Source organism: Rhynchophorus ferrugineus, unplaced genomic scaffold, assembly GCF_030347505.1.
Source record: "Rhynchophorus ferrugineus isolate W39M unplaced genomic scaffold, kcgeb_rfMv2 rfM10, whole genome shotgun sequence".
Lineage (NCBI taxonomy): Eukaryota > Metazoa > Arthropoda > Insecta > Coleoptera > Curculionidae > Rhynchophorus > Rhynchophorus ferrugineus.
In genome coordinates this window covers 29,804,240-29,825,568 of record NW_027472589.1, presented here as the reverse complement: position 1 = coordinate 29,825,568, position 21,329 = coordinate 29,804,240, and the positions used below count along the sequence as shown (strand labels likewise).

Below are 21,329 nucleotides of genomic sequence, written 5' to 3'. Positions count from 1 at the left end.
ATTGTTCTATTTCTCTTAGCATATCTCTCTTGGTTTCATTTTTATTCAGTGTTCATTTGCGGCTATTTTTTGTTGAAGCTACTAGGGTTTATATTTAGGTTATTTATATTTTAGGTACATAATAGTATTTTATATGAAACAATAGAGTATGTGTTCCAAGATCCAAAATGAATAATGTGATCAAGATTTAATTATTATACTCCGGCTTAGCCATGGTTTTAAAGGGGCTTATTTGTCCCTTTCAAAACTTTTTTCCATTCGGTTTGATATTGGGCTGTGGCATTAACAGTTTGCCTTTTATTTAGTGAGATTTCTTTCCACAGACGAATCAATTTTCCTGAAGCTATCACAAAATTTTGATTTTTTAGATTAAATATTATTTGCTTGTATTTGTTCAAAGTCTGAAACGATAGTCACAGTTTTCTGCTTTTCCATGGATTCTTTTATGTTAATTGCTTCAGAAATAAAGCAAGCTCTGAATCAACAAATTATAATTGTATTACAAGTTACAGGTTTTTTTATTTGCACCCCAAAATGTTGACAAGTCGTTCATAATATCTGAATATTACTCAGATTAATATAAAAAAACGAACGCAAGTTTCAATTATAAAGTTGTATTGATCTGTTATCTTTAAATGTTTGTTTTGGATTGTAAAATTGTTGATTTAAGGCATATAGTGGGTGGAGAAATGTTGCAAATAGTAAATCGATTATATTGTAATGATTATTATCAACAGCATGGTGTGTTTTTGTCTTTTTATCTTGGTCATCGATATATACATGATGTAGGTATATGAGAAACTTCAATTTATGGATGTAATATTTTAGCCTAGACTAACACACATACAATATCGTAAACGAATCTAAAATTATAAATGCCACACACGCACACATTCCCCATACACATAACCAATTGAGAAGACAAAGAAAAAGGAGAAAAAACACATGACAGAAAAGGTTTTTTTTTCGTGGTACGTGTTCTGTAAACTCGTATATTTCCCGCACTGAAAGTAAATGTGGGAAGGTCTTACGGTATGTATGGATGGATGGATGGTTGTTATATATGTCGTCATGTCTATTTTTATTGATATTATCGCTGTGTTGGAGAACAGTGTAAGAACACATTGACCAGAAGATATAGAGAACACCTAGTGAACACATACAGAGAGTAATACATCCATTTACTAGTTGTTACTCACCAAAAAATTATTTTTAGTTTTTCTGCAACAAAAACAATGATAAGATTTAGACAATGAAAGTGGATACGACACACATTGTCTGTGCACTACAGATTTTTTCTCTTACATTCTTTGTCGCGTCTATCTTATCTAAAAAACTATTTGAAAAGGTCACTCCAAAAGCTTCTACGGCTTGTCGTCGTTGGAACATGGTTAATCATTTTACGATCCCCCCCATCTGCGCTGGGTAAGTAGAAACTTTTGTAGCGGCCTCGGTAGTACAGCGTGCTTTTAACTAACTCTTTTATGGTGATTGGGAGCCATTTCGCCGGGTAGATTGGCGACAGCGAAAAGCTGAAAAAACACTTCGTCGACTTGGTAATTTTTCTTCGCCGACGTCTCCACAAAGGCGCAGCAGGAGTCCTGAGTATCGCAGTAGGCCTGCACTTCGTCAACTGTTACGGTTCTGCAATAATAAAGAATGGATTAGGAAAAAACCTCTTAGGAAGCTATATATATATATATATATATATATATATATATATATATATATATATATATATATATATGTGTATATATTAGGCCTATAAATTACTCAAGAATTTTTTTGGAAAATATTGTGTGTATTTGTTGATGTCTTGAGACTGTCAATGCCATGGGCTTCACACAGCATTCGATGAATACAGTTTATGTTTGTTTGCTAATATTCTAAAAGGAATGAAGATGTTCAATGTTTGAAGTAGTGGCTACACTGAAGGACGTTCAGTCGGTAATTGGTAATCTTCGTCAGTTTCCGCTGAATTTTGCCAGGTTGCCTTTTAAAAGCAATCTCTAGTATTATTGGTTTGTCTATAGTTCTTCCAATAGAACAGTCAATGGACACCATAGACGTATATACCATCAAATGCAGCTTGTAAATATGTAAAATTCGTTTTAATCTCGACGCAGATTTTTCCTTCTCATTTTACCTTAATTAAAAAGAGACAGGATACTGTCTGGAAGTTCAATTTTTGTCGGTTCTGGTCGACCCTGTAGTCAAATGTCTATAAAATTGTTCAATATATTAATGACAATAGACATTACAAACCGGCAAGTGTTGTAAACCAAAATTAAGTAAGATAATATGGCAACCTTGCAATGTGTTGACGTCATAAATTTTGATGACGTGTATAGACTATTTTATTAGATATACTATAAATCATTAGATGGGCTTTGAGTAAGTGAAAAAATTGAATAAGAAATTGAAATGGAAATCTGACTGATACTATTGAAAGAACAAGATACATATATCTAAGTTGGTAGAGTGGTAGCCTTTAAAACTTGTAAAATAAATAAATTCCTTAAAATTTTAACTCGAATTTGCAAAAGGGATATTTTAGGTTAATTCTTGAAACCAAGAAAATATATTCTACATATATTATATTCCTGAAATATACATAAAATTTACAAGAAGTGGCAACGCGGCGAAATACAATTTTAATGCGCATGCCAGGCGTCCCTATGAGTAGACTCAGTGTCATTTTAGCTCCAACGATTGGCTTTACTAATAACTAATTTCAAGCCGTTATAATTTTTAATTTAGTAGTTTAAAACTAATAGTTCGTTCTAATTAACAGTTTTTAATCGTATTTAATCGCTAATTAATAGCCCATATCTTTTTGTGAATCATGTAATGAGAAATTGTTCCATGGATATGGATACATTTGCACAAAGTGTTTGTCCGATCCTTGTCAAAACTGGTCCTAAACTAACAGTTATAAATAAAATTACATTCAACCCAATTTGCAACCTAACATAAATTTGACTTATATTAAGTTTCCTCATTTTCGTAAATATTACAAATTCAAAATTCAGTCATATTTTATTTAATTACCTTTATGTACTAATATAACAAAAGTGTTAAATTTGTTATGGTCATTTGTGACAGAGACCATACAAAATTAAATTTGAGTATATAGGTCTGATATGCTCGAATACTGATCGCCAGAAAAGGGTCAAAAGGGGAATAATAAAAATAGACAACGTAAAAGAAAAGCCGATCCGAGCAAACATTGAGGGTTGCTATTATAAGAAAACCAGTAGGGTGTTAATCAAAATGTCCACGCAAATTGGCAACAAAAAATAAAAGAAACGTTGTTTCTGGAGAACAAATACGTCATTTTAACAAATATTGTTTTTCAGTAATTATATTATATCAAAGAAATATCATGAAAAAGAATGCGATCATGAGTGTATGGTGAAAGCGCTATTTAATAAATGGTGAATGCGCAATATTAGTCAATTGTACATGTGAAACTCAAAAGCATAAATCTATATAATAATTAATATTATGTCGTAGGTTAAATAATAAATAACACAGGATCGTATAGAAACTTATACTGTATAAGTTGTAGGTTTCTATATCTAATAACGACTATTAAATTGGGTCAAACATTGTGTATTCCAATATATTTCGAATTGTAGCGTCTAAGAGATAGAACCAACTGGAATAGAATAAACAACCTATTTTATAAAGTTTTAATAAGATGAAAGTTTAGATCCTCAACTTTATAACACAACGTATGTTTCAATAAACATTTGTCCTATTTTCTTTGAATTTTCATTTTGTAAATATTGGTTATACTATTTGTATATTTTACCAGTTAATGCTTAAGAGCATATTAATACTATTATTGCAAGAAAATATTTTTTTATTATTATTTTTATTTTTAAATAAAGAAAAAGAGAATGAAAGAAAAGTTAGAAAGAACGAATATCGTTGCAATATGATGAATAATATATATATATATATATATATATATATATATATATATATATATATATATATATATGACTTATCTCGATACAAGAGCCAGTATAGAAGAGGAAGGAAAGTTAATAGAGGGTGCTCTGACTTGTATCCAGTGGGTATAAGTTACTAGGGATCAAAGGTCCCGTCCCGAATCATAAGTGATACGTAAAATATTTGTTGTTTTAATGTTCATATATTGATAAATAAATGATATTTGTTGACTTATTTATTGTTTTCTTATATTTTCTTTATATTATATTATATTCTTCAAATATACGTATAATTTACAAGATGTGGCAACGTCGTAACATCAAATTCTGGTTCTGGTGCGTTATACAAATTATGCTAAAGATTGTACCAACTATATTTAAAGTAAGATGAAATAAAAAAAATCAGATTAAAGCATCAGATCTAAATCAATAAATTACATTTAACGTTCTCGAAACTATAGATCTATCGGCAAGCGAAGGAATTTACATTTCTATTTCTATTTGCCGTGGAATTCATTCCGTCTCCATCAAACCATCTTCTAATAAATTTGCAGTAGATCTGAAAGCATTCCGCTCTGATAAAATCTACGATACGCCATTTACTTTTCATTCGAGTTCGGCATCGCTGTCTCCCAAACGTCTTCTTAACCGTCTGCATTCTCGTTTCTTAGAAATGTTTTATGGATTGTGTACAGTACAGAGGACGACTTTAATGGAAATCTATCTATTTGCTTTGTATGATTTTGTGAAACTGTTTCACTATTTATATATTTTATTAGTTCATTTTAAATTTATATTTAAACTCATGGAGAAATAGAGATTTAACTTTATCGGAAACTTTGGTGAAATGTTTCACGACGTCCAACATGTAGATGACGCTACCTTTAACATATTACTTGTTTTAATCGCTATGCTAAGAGCCGCGACGGGATCTGATTGGTTCCCTTCGTTCTATGGTTTGTTTATTTATTTTGTACGCCATTTTCAATTTGCCTTATGTAGAAAACAGTGTAGTCAGCTTTTTATAACGTTTATAGATTAAATTATTATTTTATTTTATTAGTATATACAAGTTGGTAGGTATGTGTTGTGTGTCCGGATGCAGAGATAATGATGAAATGCATCATCGTTTTCCGTTAAGAAAGTACGCGGTGATCTTTAAGAAATGGGTAGAAAACATTAAAAATCCTAAACTGGTTGGGTTAAAAATGAAACAGATTTATGATCGTTACTGCGTGTGTCGTAGATATTTTTAAGATACATTTAAACTTTCCTTTAAGTAGTTATGAACAATTCAGTGGTGGTGAAAATAACACCACGAGCCCAAAATATGTACAAATGGAGGTGGATTAAAATCATAATTTTGATAGAAGGTAAATTGAGGGAGTCACATTTATATTCAAAATTGTTACCATTAATTTCTAAACTATCTTACTATATTTGCAGTGCCTATTGTCATCTTTCCACGGTGTTCGAAGCAAGTGTCATCGACGTGTGAGCAAACTCCAGAAGGTAGTGGTAAAATTTGTATTAATTCAGCTAGTACCCCCCTTCTGCTCATTCTTAATTACTTGACCCTATAACTTCAGTTCCAGATGTTCGTATAAATCCAAACAAAGTTTTATGTTGTACTGTGGTGTACATCTCAGGTACATCTCTTTAGTAATACTTTTGAAAAAATAAATTAATTGTTATTTTTGTTTACATACAATTATAAATAAATCGGTAGACCTACATATTGAGACTGATTTTTTAGAGGTAAGACAATATCTCGTGCCCCAGGCTCCAAAATTGTTTTATTATACTGGAAGTAAGTCTTTGAGCTATCTCTTTTATTTTATTAAGCGATTTTGCCACGTCCATAATATAACAAAATTTTTGTCAAATGAAGAAGAAACTAAATTTAAAACCCTTCAATTGTACATTCCATAACGATCTTTTACATAAAATATTAAAAGTAATAACAAGGTGCCCTATATACTTTTGAGTAAAACATTATATTTATTAAGAGGCAAAGACTCAAAGTTTGCTTTCAGTATAAGAAAAGAAAACGACATAATTCAGCTAGATCCTACTAAATCGACGGCACTAAACAAATATGAAAAAGGAATAAGACTGAAGAGATAATCTTATTTGCAATGCATCAAAGTGTTTTTTTTTATGGTTTTATATATATGTATATAATATTTATATTTTAGATTTATTTCAGAAAATTTGTTTTTTATTTATATTTCATTGGTCAATTAAATATGACGTCAAGGCTGTTACGTGCCATACACTACTAGTGAACGAATCAAATGTCTTCACTGTAAAATATTTTTTCTTACAGGTGCCTATAATAGAGATTTAAACTGACCAATCAAATTACTTGAATGGCCAATTATGGCGCCCTCTGGATGTTGGCCATAGCAAAAGTTTGCGCCAGAGTCCCCTATTGAGTTGCATCTCTATTACTCCATGCCTAAACTCCAAAACTCATAAAAAAATGCGGCCCAGAACCGTATTCCGTACCAAGGCCTCCCACTCCATACGTATAGGACACGTCTCATATTTCGGATATGACCAATTGTAGTGAGAAACGTCCTATAAGACGATAGTTGCCGACATAGTATTATTTTTAATTTAAACAACATTACTAGAAGTAGAAGATAACAGCTTAATATGTGAAGATCAAACTACACTTTCTCCCATTTTCCTCATTCATCTCTTTCCATTGATTAATAGCGACCAAACACTTATTTATAGGAAATAAGATTTAATAACATCCATTTCTAACTAAAACCTCTTTCATAGCAAGTATTTTTACACTCAAATCACACACTTTCAAATCTGCCGATTACGGAGAATGTTCTATAACTGTGTATTTTATTAAACACAGTGGAAAAATGATTTTTGGCTTGAAAAACACCAAAAATCTCACCAAGTTTGTTAAAACATTTAAATATTCTGTTGTCAGTTGATAAGATTTTTTAAATATTCTTTTGCGACTGTAATATTTTATAAAATTTCCTCACTTTTCCTCCTTTTCTGTTTCATTTTCTTCTTCGCCATTCTTATATTTGCTCTATACTGCCAATATATTAACAACAAAAGAAACAGCATTTACGACACAATTATTATGGCAAAAGACATATTTCTGCCTAAAGTTATAGAAAACCTACAAGTGCTAGATACACAAATGGACAAGAGACTGGAAAATACAGCTTAATATCTCGAAATCTGTCCATCTCATTGTTGTCAATGGCAGATTATCTTAAAAACACCATATTAGATAGAGAAAAACTAAGCAGACCAGACAAAAAATTTAAAAAAATGTACTGATTAGTCGGAAGATTTAAGTTCAAATAGATTGATTCACCAGTTAATGATAAAGCCTATTTGGATTTACTGGGTGCAAATATGGGGTTTGCACTGAAACATCAAACCGACTGGTAATATCCAACGTCGCAAAAACAAATGCTTATCGCTAGGTAACCAATGAAGAACTGCAGCAACGTGCAAGTAATATAACTATTTAAAAAATAGATTAGAATCTTGTTAATAAGCCCTTGGTACTTCAGCACGTTCAATAGTCTAGCACCCATCGAACTATCAAGACCAAGTGACGGGAAGATATAAAATTAATAAAAATATAAAGTAGTACCTGGGAAATGGACTTGAAGAATGTCGTAATTTCTTTGGTTCATGTTTGACCTGACTTAATTAAATCATCTTGGATTAAACTATAGACTTACTGGAAATAGAAGAAGAAGGCTTAATCCATTGTAAATTTGTTTAAACGATAACAGATGATGAAATATGTTAAATATAAGAAGAGGTCCTTATAGAAATATTGGAGCATAATTAACTATATGTAACTTTGAAGTCTGTTGGTAATCTACGAAGTAGTACATAGTCAACAAAGTCAGCTTAGAAAAAGAAATGTTTTTTTCTAAATATTCTTGTAAAACAAAAAAGTGAAAGACATTTCGAAGATATTGAAATTGAGATATGTATAATATTTATTTTATAGTGGCTATAAAATTATATTACATAATTAAAGGTTCATAACAAGTAAATAAGAAACATTAGATTAGTCTAGATATAACACTATATTTTATTTGTTGGCTTTTTTCGCTGGCATATTTTTAAGGATCTCTTTTACCATCAATTTATGAGAAAACCTACATCTTTATAGCCCCACAACGTCTGGTTATTTTACGATTATTCCAATTTTTTTTTCGTTTTATATTACCTTTTAACCAACATAAAGATATTAAATTCTTTAAAAACGCCATAAGGTTAATAACTACATAATATATCATACGATATTCATGTAATTCAATTAATGATTTGTTTTTTCGTCATTTTTATTATTATACGAGGGTTGAATTTTATATCTCGGGATTGTCGTGAACTAGTGGTACTATGGCGAAAAATTAACTTTTTTGTATTATGTTACTTGGTGTTACGACAAAGTTTTTTTTTATAACATCTTTATTAGATACGCTTAGTACAATCTTAATTATTATTATTATTACAATTAATTTATTACTACTTTTCCTATGTGCTTGAATTAATTAACAAGTAAGACGAGTGCGAGAAAATACATCAGTATGTATTTCTCAACCACAAAGTTATTGAATATTTTGGAAGTTGGTTGTAGAAGTCACAGTTACGACATGTATTGGCACAATATCGTGGATTGTTAGAACGAGTATTTGATTTGATTTAGACTGAAGAGCAATAATACTAAAAGCTTTTACCAGCCACGAAACCGACGCTCTCTTATGGAAGGTGTATCGACTGTCGGTAGGTCAATCTTTATTGTCTAACATGGTGTCCCGTTCGTACTCCAATACGGAGCCATTTTCTTGACGAAAAAATCTTACCTTCTCTACCAAATGTATTAGCTGATCGGGTGCAAATCCAAGTTATCATTAGATAACAAGACATTATTGTATAAATCTATACTCAAGCCTATTTGGTCACATAGAATCCAACTATGGGAAACCGCTAGCAAGTCTAATTATCCATCATACATATTGAGTACCATTGTCGATGCTCCGTACTATGTTTCAAATGAAGTGATACAATGCGATATTCCTCTAGAACCAATAACGAGTGTAATCCAACGTGTTTGTGTGGAGTACTTCGAAAGAGTGTTAGTGCATCCCAATGTACTCGCTAATCAGCTAAATATGCGAAGTGACAGTGAAGTGCGTAGAGTAATACATGTAACACCAACCGATCTGATTATTGGATATATATAGACTTTAGAATTAGCTTTTGGATAAGACTAACTAATTAAAATAGTATTTTACTAGCGACCCGCCCCGGCTTCGCACGGGTGCAATGCTGATACTAAATTAAATACACTACAGAAAAAATATGAACGTTGTATATAAAAACATAGCGGCCCGCTCCGACTTTGCACGAGCATAAAATATATATGCCTATGTCACTCAGTGAAAACATGATTAAAATCGATCCAGTATTTTTGGTTCATTCATTACTGCCCTTGGCCTGCACGCATTAAATTTGGAGTAAAACAATTCCTCTTCCCCTATACTTACTATGAAGATTTCCTGCTATCTTTGGAATATCTAAATTCATACAATTTTTATTACATTACACATTTTTAAACGCAAATTTTAAATTTGTAACATCTCCGAAAATATTTGTTTAATTTACATGCTGTAAGGAACCATATTGATCTATATTAATTGCACACTGTATTTAAGGTACTTAATTCGATAAGGATTAATGCCGTATTGCTTAAAATAGCTTCGTAAATAAGCCATTTTCTCACGTAAAAAGTAAACAATAAAAATGGTTAATGTGGGTTATCCCTAAAAGATAAACATGTACCATCGCGGACTTTTTTGTAGACCTTTTTATGGTGTACAATACTGTAGTACATTAATTTGATCTAACTCGTAGGGTTAGGCAGCGTTTTTGCTAATTGCTAAATAAGCCTAAAAAAATAGGTTAATTTACGACATCACGTTAGAAACCTCTAAAATTAGCAATGTTGCCTTAGTTTTTTTTTTTTTTTTTTTTTTTTTGTTCTGGCCTAAAAACCAGGCGGTGGAATGCATGACGCATACCAGGTCGCGGAGACTTGCCCTGGAGTGACAAGTTGGACCGGGTTATGTGGGACTGCCTCTGGGCTTACCAATACACTAAACCGAAACCGCCTCACAGTTGACCCCTGTGGATCACTACTGCTACTGCATTAAATTTGGGGATATGGCACCCGCTGATCGGGCAGCCGTTATTGGGCACGAGAGCCCGGCGATTCTATTGATTCGCGAACCTGAGTTAACACACAACTGGGTACTGTTGTATGGGGGCAAAAGTTATGACTGTAGCGACGGATGAGGTCGTTTCAGCCTGGAAAAGGGGGAGAGCTTAGCGGTGACGCGGTGCTAAGCTCCCAGCATGTCGACTAGCTCGCGAACAAGCGCGTTTTCAGAAGAACTTGAGCTGAGTTGTTGTTTGTGGAATGATTGAGATATGAAGTGCTTGATTTCTGGAGTGTCAGTTTCCCTATGGATTTGATTATTTCTGACAAACCATGGAGCGTTTAATATTCTCCTGAGGAGCTTATTTTGGAAAACTTGAAGCCGTTTGACCTGGTTGGGTGTAACAAACTTGAAGTAGACATTAGATCCGTAGAGGAATACGGACCGAATTAACATCTTGTAAAATAAGCATTTGATGGAGATGGGAAGCCTGCTAGAAGGGCAGATCAGAGGAGATAGCAGGTTTGCTATCCCCGAACCTTTTTGGATTGCTTTCTGGATTTGGGAATGCCAACCGAACCGCCGGTCGAAGTGAAGACCTAGGTACGTGACGTTATCCAGCCATGGAATTATTGCGGTGTCGATCTTAAGTTGCGAGACGCGCAGTGCGTAACGCTTCTTGTGGAAAATGATGGCCTGGGTTTTCGGGGGGTTGATTTGCAACCTCCAGAATTTGAACCACCTGACCGCATGATCGAGCTGCTTCTGTAAACGCTCATGAATTGTAACTTCGAACCTGGCGGCCGTGAAGAAAGCAGTGTCGTCAGCGTAAAAGGCGACGTCAATATGCTCTTTTCTCGGCATATCTGAAATAAAGAGATTAAATAAGGCTGGGGCCAGCGGGGAACCTTGAGGTACGCCAGCATCGATTTGTTTACGACTGGAAAGTGACGCCCTGATCTTGACCTGGAAAGATCTGTCCGAGAGATAGGACTTGATGAGAGCGGTTAGGTCTTCTGGGAGGCCTAGCCGCACGCACTTTGCGAACAATCCGTCGTGCCAGACCTTGTCGAAGGCTTTGGTTAGGTCCAGAAGAACTGCTCCAAGCTTTTTACGTTGGTCAAGAGCATGATGGATGTGTGCAGCCAGACGGGAAGCTTGATGGACGGATGAGTGGTGAGCGCGAAAGCCGAATTGTTCATCTGGAATGATGTTGTTTTCCTTTGTGAAAGAGTTGAGAGCGTAGAGTATTGCCCTCTCGGCAAGCTTCGAAATGGCGCTGAGAAGGCTGATAGGCCTGTAATCAGATGGAGATGATTTTGCTCCTTTCTTGGGTATAACCGCTATATGTGCGTGTTTCCAAGACGCCGGGAAGTGTTGCAGTCTCATGATGGAGTTAATAATGTTTGCCAGTTCTGCGAGTTGCTTATGCGGGAGCTTTTTTAACTGGGTAATCGATATTCCATCGAAACCTGGAGATTTTTTGGTTTGAAGTTTGCCGATCATAGTCTGTAGAGACTTTGGAGATACAAAATGGTTGAGAAGAAAGGCGGGGGTTACTGGTCTTTTGACGGAGTTGGATTCGTTGATGACAGTGTCAATGTCTTTAGTTTTAGTGTTCTGTGCGGGTGGGAGGCATTTCATTTGAGCTTCGTAGGTCTCTGCAAGGAGCTCGACTTTTTCTTGGTCAGTGACTGCAAAATTTCCTGTAACCGCTGACTTCAGGGGAGGGATGACATTGTGCGTCTTCCCCACGAGGCATTTGGAGACACGCCAGAAGGAAGGGGGGCCATCCAGCCTTTGGTCCGCGAGAAATGAGTTCCATTTCATTGCTCGCCAAGTCGAGACGGCCGCCCTTACCCTCTTGCATGCTCTGTTCGCCTCCCTTTTGTCTGCAGCATCAAGGGTGAATCGAGCTAATCTGCATAAACCGTTTTTGATGCGAATTTCACGTTTAAGAGAAGCGGGAAGATTGTTTTTCCACGGCTGGGGTTGTGATGAAATTTTGACTGTGGAAGATTCGTGAGCAGACTGAATATCGCGAGTTAGCTTGAGTACGGCTTCCTCGAGGTGTTCTGGTGTGTTAATTTTCGGAATTGGATCGGATTTCAGGAGAAGAGATTGGTAGTTTTTCCAGTCGGTTTTTTTCCTGAATCTTGTTAGTGGGACTTGAGTGGTGGCGCAGTTTCCGAGTTTGAGAAGGATCGGACGATGATCAGAGTCTAGTTCGTCAAGGACTCGAACTTCGGAATCGCGATTTACGTCTTGAAGAATAAAGAAATCAAGGATTCTTGCTGCGCCTTGAGAGACTGTACTAGGGTGATGGGTGGGTTCATCTGGCAAGGCAAGGCCGTAGCCCAGATCTGCACTTAGAGCTACGATGGCGTTACCTGCGGGATTCGCTCTGGAACACCCCCAGGTGGGGTGGTGGGCGTTGAAGTCGCCACCTATTATTTTCGGAAATTTTCCTTCGACGAGTGATCGGTATTCGGCATAGTTGAATGCAGAAGATTTCCTGTACAGGGATGTAATCACGAAGGGACGTTCTTGGATATCGATTTTAATGGAGGTTGTTTCGAAGTTGTTTACTGATAACGATGGAAGGAGCTCGTGTTTGACTCCTTTTCTGACGAGAATGGCGGTTCCACCGCCTCGACCCGGAGTTCTATCGTTTCTGTAGACAAAAAAGTGTTCGAAAGAGAGACGATGCGAAGGTTTCAGGAAAGTTTCCTGGATGAGCACGATGTCGACGTCATAGAATGTTATGACGTCCTCCGATTCCGCTTGCTTTCCGCGTAAGCTATTTGCATTCCATGTCATCAGTATAAGAGATTTCGGAACAGCCATTTCGAAGAGTTAAAGGCTGCTGAAAGTTATAGAGACAGGTAAGTGTTGCCGCTTAGGCGGCGACATTTGGAAAAAGACGAGCAAGTTGGTGAGCCAGGGCGATCACTTGTAGGAAAGCCTGCGGGTCAGTAAACGCCTGCATTGTGGAGTTAAGGTCCGGTGTATTGGTTGGAGCAGGAGTTTGAGTTGGAGCAGGCTGGGTAGCGCTGGCTAATTTTTGGGCTAGCTTTCTGCCACCTTGGTTACTCCATGCAGAACCTTGTGGAGGTCTGGTTTCGGTCGGAATTTTTGGTTTTCTTGGAGCAGGACGGCAGGTGCAACCGCTGAAGTTTGCGGTATGAGTTTCACCGCAGTTGCTGCACTTTGGAGGTGCTTCTGGGATTTTGGTACAGGATCTAGTGTCGTGATGCCCGGCACATTTGACGCACCGTGGGGGGGCTCGGCAATATGAGCTGGAGTGCCCGAAAAGCTGGCAGTTGAAGCACTGCACTGGCTGGCCGTTTCCTCTCTGGACCTCGACCTTCACTGTGATGACGCCGAGTTTGGTCATATATATGATCTGTCGCTCTTCGCGAGGGACAACTACCTGAACAATTGGTAGTTCTATCCCGGATTTTAATTTCCATCTTTGCACAAATTTGGGATGGAAGCCTTGATCAAAGAGAAGTTCACGTACTTCGTCAATGCAGAGTGATTCTGGGATGTTTTTTATTATTACCCGGAATGCTCTCTCCTCCGGATGACAGAAGGAATGGTAAGGGTAATTCCTTTCCTCGAGCAGGGTAGTAAGTTTACGGTAATTGTCGCTTGTGGCGACGAATAAGAAAATGCCGTCCTTTTTATTTCGGGTTATAATGTCTATTGATTGTGCCTTAGTAATTCTAATGAGCTCCATGAACCTCTTCTTATCACGGAGCACTATAGGCGGAATTTTTTCCTTTGGGGGACTTTGAGAAACAGTCGCCGAAACGGTTGGCACTGTTTTTGCTGTGGAGGTTAAGACTTGTTTAGTGACCTGGCTACTTACCTGCGTAGGCTGGTCTTGGGTTGGTCTTGTGGTAACTTGTTTCGGTACTGGCTGTGGGGCCGTCTTGGTGGTCGGCTTGTTTTGCACTGGTCTGGTGGCAAATTTTGTAATTGAAGGCTGTACGTTAGCCTTGGCTTTCGATTGGGTAGATTTAGTGGCTGGCTTGGCTACCGGATTGGGTTGTGATCTGGGAGCCTGTTTTCCCTTGTTGCCGGCCTTCGGCAGCTGGCTTTCCTGAGGTGGAGTGACGGGCCCTCTTTTCCTTTTTCCCACCAAGGTGAAACCGTCTTCTGAGTCTTCAGTTTGGTCTAAGTGTTGTGTCGGTTTAGCTGGTGTCTGGGACTGAATTTCTATGGCAGCGGGAATCTTTACTTCCATGGCATCTCTTTGATGCTTCATGAATTGTGTTATCGTAGCTGTGAGAGTTTTTATTTCTTCCTTGAGCTCTTCGGAAGCCTTTTCGCTCTTTTCCAGCTTTTCCGTCTGTTTGTTCAGGGCGTCTGTTTGGGCTTTTGCGAACGTTTTAAGGTCAGCTATCTGCTTTCGCAGGTCTTCGTTCTGTTTTCTCAATTCCGTTATAAGCACTTCTCGGCTGTCTTCTGAAGATGGTCCATTTGAATTTGAAACACTGGGATTATGTTCAGGAGGCGACGTCGGCTCTGACGTACATGACGCCATTGCCTTGTCTGTAAAAACGCCTTTTCGGCGCTTACAGACGCTTTTTTTTTTTTTTTTTTACGTAGGCACTGGTGAAACGTGATAACGGGTCGACCGTCTTAGGGAAAGTTTCGGGTAATTCTCGGAAGCGCAGGTAGGTTCGGCGGACCGGACACGACCGTTCTCTTCGAGAGCTAGCACGGAACTGTTGCCTTAGTATATTATGCATGTATTATACATATAAACCTTCCTCTTGAATCACTCTATCTATTGAAAAAAACAAAATCCGTTGCGTAGTTTTAAAGATTTAAGCGCACATAGGGATATAGGGACAGAAAAGGCGACTTTGTTTTATACTATGTAGTGATACAGGAGATCACTTAATGAAGTAAATTTCTATACGCCATGTATATATAATATAAATATAATATTATTGTCCTCTGCGCAGAGTGTGGAACAACTAAAAGTAATAAAAAAAACTTCGATGAAATGATACAAACTGAAAATTGAAGCCTGTCAATGGAGCCTTCAATATGACAACAGTGAGAATTCAACAAACATCTATTGTAAAACCTTTAATATTAATTTACAGGCCGACATATTGTACCAATTTATGTAACAATAGTGGGTAAAGTGAAAAAATGATCATAGTACCGTAACATTTAATAGAATCTAATAAATATTCGGTAGAATATTTCTTATTTTTTAATTCCGAATTCTATCTTGCTCTCGTATTAGTATATAGAGAAGTTTACCGAAAATACAAAAACAAACTAGAAAATCACAAACTAACAACACGGGAAAAAAGTAAATAAAACTTTGATGCCGTATGTTAAACGTTCCTAACATTCCCAAACTTAATGAGGTTTTAACGAAAGTTATCTAGAAAAAATCTATCGGATGATCAGTTCCTTTTTTTCTCTCTCGAGCTCTCCTACATAATTAAGCGACAGTATCGTCAGAAAGGATCTGTCCCTGCTTTACGGCAGATAGACGCTCGAGTCAACTTTCGTGTTAGAATACGGACACGCTTTAACATCATCCCTCTTCTTCCTTTTATTCTTACGCAAAACGAAAAGAAACAGCGGGTGGTGGGAATTGCGTAAGAACACTGAAAATTCTCTCAATTATTTTCTGTTATTCTCTCCTTCGGGCCGATTGGCCGGGAGAGAAAAAATTATTTCTGCTTTTTTTAATAAATTACATTTTTTAAGGTCAGTTCGAAATTGATCTCGAAGATTAAACCGTTGCCATATTGCAAAGGGGATTCGTTTGTTTGAGATGACTTTTTTTCCTTTTCTCTTATTCTAATTACGTTTATTTATATTTAAGGAAATTGTTTAATTTGAAGTTTACGAAAATGACAATGTTTTTATCTTTTGTATAGTTTAGGAGTTTTATTTATGAGACCATTTAACTGTTTTTGTAATATTTGTGACATGGGAAAGGAATTATGACTTGAGACAATAAAATATCCCATTGTATCGAATGTCTGATGAAGCTAAACCAAGATAAGGACACGGAGCGAACAAAAAACACATGGCTAGCAAAAAGGATGTCTCATCGGCTCCTTGGCGCATTGTAGCGACCGCTACTACCATTTAGGCCACCACGTATTCATCTACATCAAATTAAAAGGTTGGCAACGCTGGTGGATTGGTACCATGTGGTTCCTGGCTATAAAAGACCACCACGACGACGTCTCGCTCTCTTTTTTAACCGACGTGAAAGACTTGGAGCGGTCTTCTTGGACCTAACCAAAGTCTTTGACAAGGTTTGGCACGAAGGGTTAGTGGCGAAATGCATACGATTAGGTCTACCGATGACCTAACAGCTCTTATCAAATCATTTCTGTCAGGACGATCGTTCCAGGCGGAGATTAAAGATATTCACTCTAGCCGGATAACCATCGACGCAGGAGTTCCACAAGGCTCCCCCTGGCACCCGCTTTATTTAATATTTTTCTTTCAGATATCTCTAGGAGACCACAGGTTGAGGCAGCTTTTTATGCAGACGACATTGCTTATTCCGCTTCTTCAAAAATAGCACCGCACATCTAAAGCAGACTCCAAAAACAACTCGATGAGACGGTCCAGTGGTTATATTTCTGGAGGTTGCAGATCAACCCACACAAATCCCAGGCACTTCCACAATCTTCTTCCAGAAGAAGCGTTTTGCACCGAGTATTTTGCGTCTTAACATCGAGAACGCCGAAATCCTATGGTCGGAAGAAGCCACTTGTCTTATCGATCTTGTCTTCGATCGTAAGTTTAGGTGAAACTCCCATATTCAAAGGTCTCTCCAGAAAGGTCAAGGTATTGTTAATTTGCTGTTCCCGCTCATCAACCGGGCCACCAGGCTTCCTTTCTCAATAAAATATCTCCTGTACAAGATGGTGGTTCAATCAGTCGTTCTATACGGCTCTAGTGTTTATCTAAAATACATCTCACCTAGCCAGGCGGAACGTCTTCAAGGCATTCAAAACAAAATTTTCAGGAGAATAATCAATGCTCCCTGGGCCGTCAGGAATAATCAAATTCATAGAGAAGCAGACGTCCCCCATGTCCACAATTTTATATCCGAGCTCTACTCGAGATATTTTGCCACCCTTCGTCTCTCGGTAACAGTAATAAGTATCAGTTAGGGTCGTCGGATCAGCTGATAGGGTGGGGTTTAGTGAGTAGCACAGAGGCAGTCTCCACATAACCGGTTCAATTCGCTTATTCTGGTGGGCCTCCCCGACCAGGTATCCGTAACAGGACTCCCTATCCCAGTTCCAGGCCAAAAAAGAAACACATTGACGTCGCGCTTTACGCTGGCGACACTGCTTTCTTCATAACCTCCAGGCTCCATGTTACCATTCAAGAACATTTACAGAAGCAGCTCGATCATGCGGTCAGACGATTCAAATTCTGGAGGTTGCAAATCAATCCCCTAAAGAGCCAGGCCATCATTTTCCGTAAGAAACGTTACGCACCGCACGCCTAGCGACTGAATATCGACACCCCAACAATTCCATGGCTGGATAATGTCACGTATCTAGGTCTCCACTTCGACCGACGGTCGGGTTGGCATGCCTAAATCCAGAAAGCAATCCAGAAAGATTCGAGGATAGCAAACCTGCTATCTTCTCTGATCTGCCCTTCTAGAAGGCTTCCCATCTCCATCAAATGCTTATTTTACAAGACAAGATGTTAATTCGGCCCGTACTCCTCTAAGGATATAATGTTTATTTCAAGTTTGTTACACCCAACCAGGTGAAACGGCTGCAAGTTTTCCAAAATAAGCTCCTTAGGAGAATCTTAAACGCTCCATGATTTGTCAAAGATAATCAAATTCACAGGGAAACTGACACTCCATAAATCAAGCACTTCATATCTCAATCCTTCCACAAACAACAACTCAGCTCAAGTTCTTCAAGCGCTTGTTCGCGAGCTGGTGGACATGCTGGGAGCTTAGTACCGCGTCACTGCCAACCTCGCCTTTGCTAACCTTAAACGACCTCATCCGTTGCTGCAGTCATAAGTTTTGCCCCCATGCGACAGCATCCAGTCGTGTGTTAACTCAAGTTCGCGAATCTATAGTTAGCCTCATTATCTGTTTTTTCGCAGGGTCCTCGTACCCAATAACGGCTGCCCGATTGGCGGGTACCATATCTCCAAATTTAATATAGTAATAGTAACGGACCACAGGGGTCAACTGTGGGGTGGTTTCGGTTTACTGTATTGGTAAGCCCAGAGGCAGTCTCACATAACCCGGTCCAACTTGTCGCTCCAGGACAAGTCTCCGCGATCAGGTATGCGTCATGCATTCCACCGCCTGGTCTTAGTCCAGAATTAGTTTCCATATTACTTCCCTTAAACTTCACCTTGGATTTTGTACCACTCGCTTATCCGATAATTGCATTAGTTTTCAAGTCCATATTGTTCTTTCATTATTTGTAAAAGAGATTCATGGCCCAGAGTCATATATTTTTTTGAAGTTTACAACTGTACAGACCACTTTCTTATTGTAAAGTTTATGTTGTCTGAGAATTAATTGTAAAATTAATATTTGTTCTGGACAAGATCTGTCCGGTCTGAAACGTGATTGATATTCACCAATTTCGCTTTCAAGTTGTTGTTGTGGTCGGTCCAGAAGACATTACGAGAGAATTTTGTAGGTGACTGTCAAGAGGGTCCCTCTGTAATTATTTACGTTTTACAATTTTCCGGTCATCAGTTTTTTTTAATTTGCCAAATGTTTTGCATGATTAATGTCAATAATTCTGTCTTCACCCGATGTCTTATTGCTTTTTAGTGATTTAATTTGTGTGGCAATATCTTCTTCAATTGATGGCTGTGAAAATACGTTGGCTTTTTGGGGTAGATCTTTCTGTGGGCTGTGGGCAATTGGAGTTTCAAGTTTCTTGAAATATGTAGCAAATTCCTCTGCAATTTTCTTGGTTGTTAAGCGCATAAGGCATCAAATGCCCATTATCCTTCTTGAAACAGATATTATATGGCTGGTATCCATTTCACTTATTTTTAAATGTTTTATAGGAATTCATCAAATAGAAATCATTTAACGCGAATAAAATTAAATTTTACATCGCCAGGTCTCTATATCTATCTATCTATCGGCGAAAGAAGGAATTTGCATTTCTATTTCCCGTGGAATTCGTCCCGTCTTCTAATAAATTCGCAGTAGACCCCAAAGCATTCCGCTTAGACAAAATCTACGATACACCATTTACGTTTCGTAAAGTTCGGTATCCTTGTTTCCCGAGCGTCTTAACCGTTCATATTTCCGCTTTTTTGGAAATATTTTATGAACCGTGCGTTTCGGAAACGATGGATTTGATGGAGGTCCCCCTCAGATGGTATTTATATATTTACGGATGTTGTGAAATTGTTTCACCGTTTAATATTTATAGAAGAAAACCCAATAACCTTTATATGAAAAGGTCTGTTTTTTTTTCGTATTGTTTTATTCTTTTATGTTTCTGTATTTTTGTGTTTATTGGCCCCGTTAAATGATCAAGAAAGTTAGAAGAATTAGAAGACCAAACCTACTGAAATAATTTTGAGTATTTATTTATCTGTACGTGTATTTATTTTTTTGCTGCTCCCTTGTTAATTACATGTAATGTAACATGTAACAAGGGAGGCTTACATGTGTTCTGATCAATCTTTCAGTTTAAAAATACCACAGAAAACTCTTTTCACTCTTCTTTACTTAGCGAGCAATGGAACACTGATATTTGATTTAGGGAAATGTGAAAACTCATCTAAATTAATAGTTAACTAGAGCTTAAAGCTAATGGAAATTTATTAACCGCTAAGGTAAAATTTTTCACTAACACCTTGTGCAATATTTTCATTCTAAAATTCTATTTTGAAATAGCAAGTAGATTAATATATAGTCCAGTAGATCTTGATGTGTTTCCCTAACAAACTGACAGTTATTAGACTTTCAAGTATGCCTGGCAAAGCATTTAAGTCCTAGCTGGTTCCTTGATAACAAGCTTTAAATAGTTGTGCAGGAAACATATTTAAAATACAGGTTTTATAAAATTCCTCTTAACGCCCTATAAGCTTGTTACCTGTGATCTCTAAAATATTCGAAAAATTATACTATTATTATTCCAGACCATTAATTTGGCTTCCGTAATAAACAAGGAACAATAGAACAAATACCAATAAACAAATAGATTAGTCAACCAAATTAACAAAAATTTAAACGATAAAAAATATTGCGCTGCTCCATTTATCGATATTTCTCACGCCCTTGACAGCTGACTTGACCTACCGACCTCAACAAACACTACTGTTGCAATATATGCTGACGATACACCGGTTTTATCATCGCACGAGGATCCAATATCAGCCACAAGAAACCTCTAACTTCATCTTAATAAAGTCGAATTGTGGTTGAAAACCTGACGTATCAAAGCAAATGAGACAAAATCTACCCATATGACATTCACCCTTTGTAGAAGAACATGTCCCTCAGTAAAACTGAATAACCATGAACTTCCACAAGCAGACAACGTTAAATATTTGGGAATGCATTTCGATCGACGTTTGACATGGAAAAAACATATAGCGACAAAACGTAAACAGCTTGGGCTCAAAATAAACCAAATGTATTGGCTGATTATTAAATAAAAATTATCATTAGATAATAACGTTTTGCTGTATAAGTCAATAGTTTTAACCCATTTGGACCTGTGGCGATCGCCACGACCCTTTAGGCCACTACGTTTTCATCAACAAGTACAAAGGTTGGCAACGCCGGTGGATTGGTACCATGCAGTTCCAGGGTATAAAAGACCATCACGACGACGTCTCGCTCTCTTCTCTTTTCTCCATCCCCCTGTAATAGTACCACTTCCACAGCGCTACCGTACTTCCTCTACCTAACCTAATATCCTGTCAATTCTCCCGTCGACCACATGTATCACTCAATATCGAAATAAACAAGAGATTATTAAACCAGTGTTTTTCAGTTCTCGTGCAAATTCCTTCCAAAAATAGTAGTGAGTGTTCTGACAAATAATCGCAGCGGCAGCCACACATTTCGAGAGACTGACCGATCCGACGAACATTCCTACAGACCTATGGAATTGAA

At 37.3% G+C, this 21,329-nt stretch overlaps 1 protein-coding gene across 1 annotated transcript in view; it reads right to left on the bottom strand.

Moving 5' to 3' along the window:
• LOC143204032 (dexamethasone-induced Ras-related protein 1) overlaps nt 1-21,329 on the bottom strand; it is a 180,357-nt gene that overhangs the window by 1,246 nt on the left and 157,782 nt on the right. Inside the window, exon 5 of the mRNA XM_076416455.1 lies at nt 1,479-1,644. Within this exon, the coding sequence (XP_076272570.1) occupies nt 1,479-1,644 (166 nt within the window). The remainder of the gene's footprint in view (nt 1-1,478; nt 1,645-21,329) is intronic.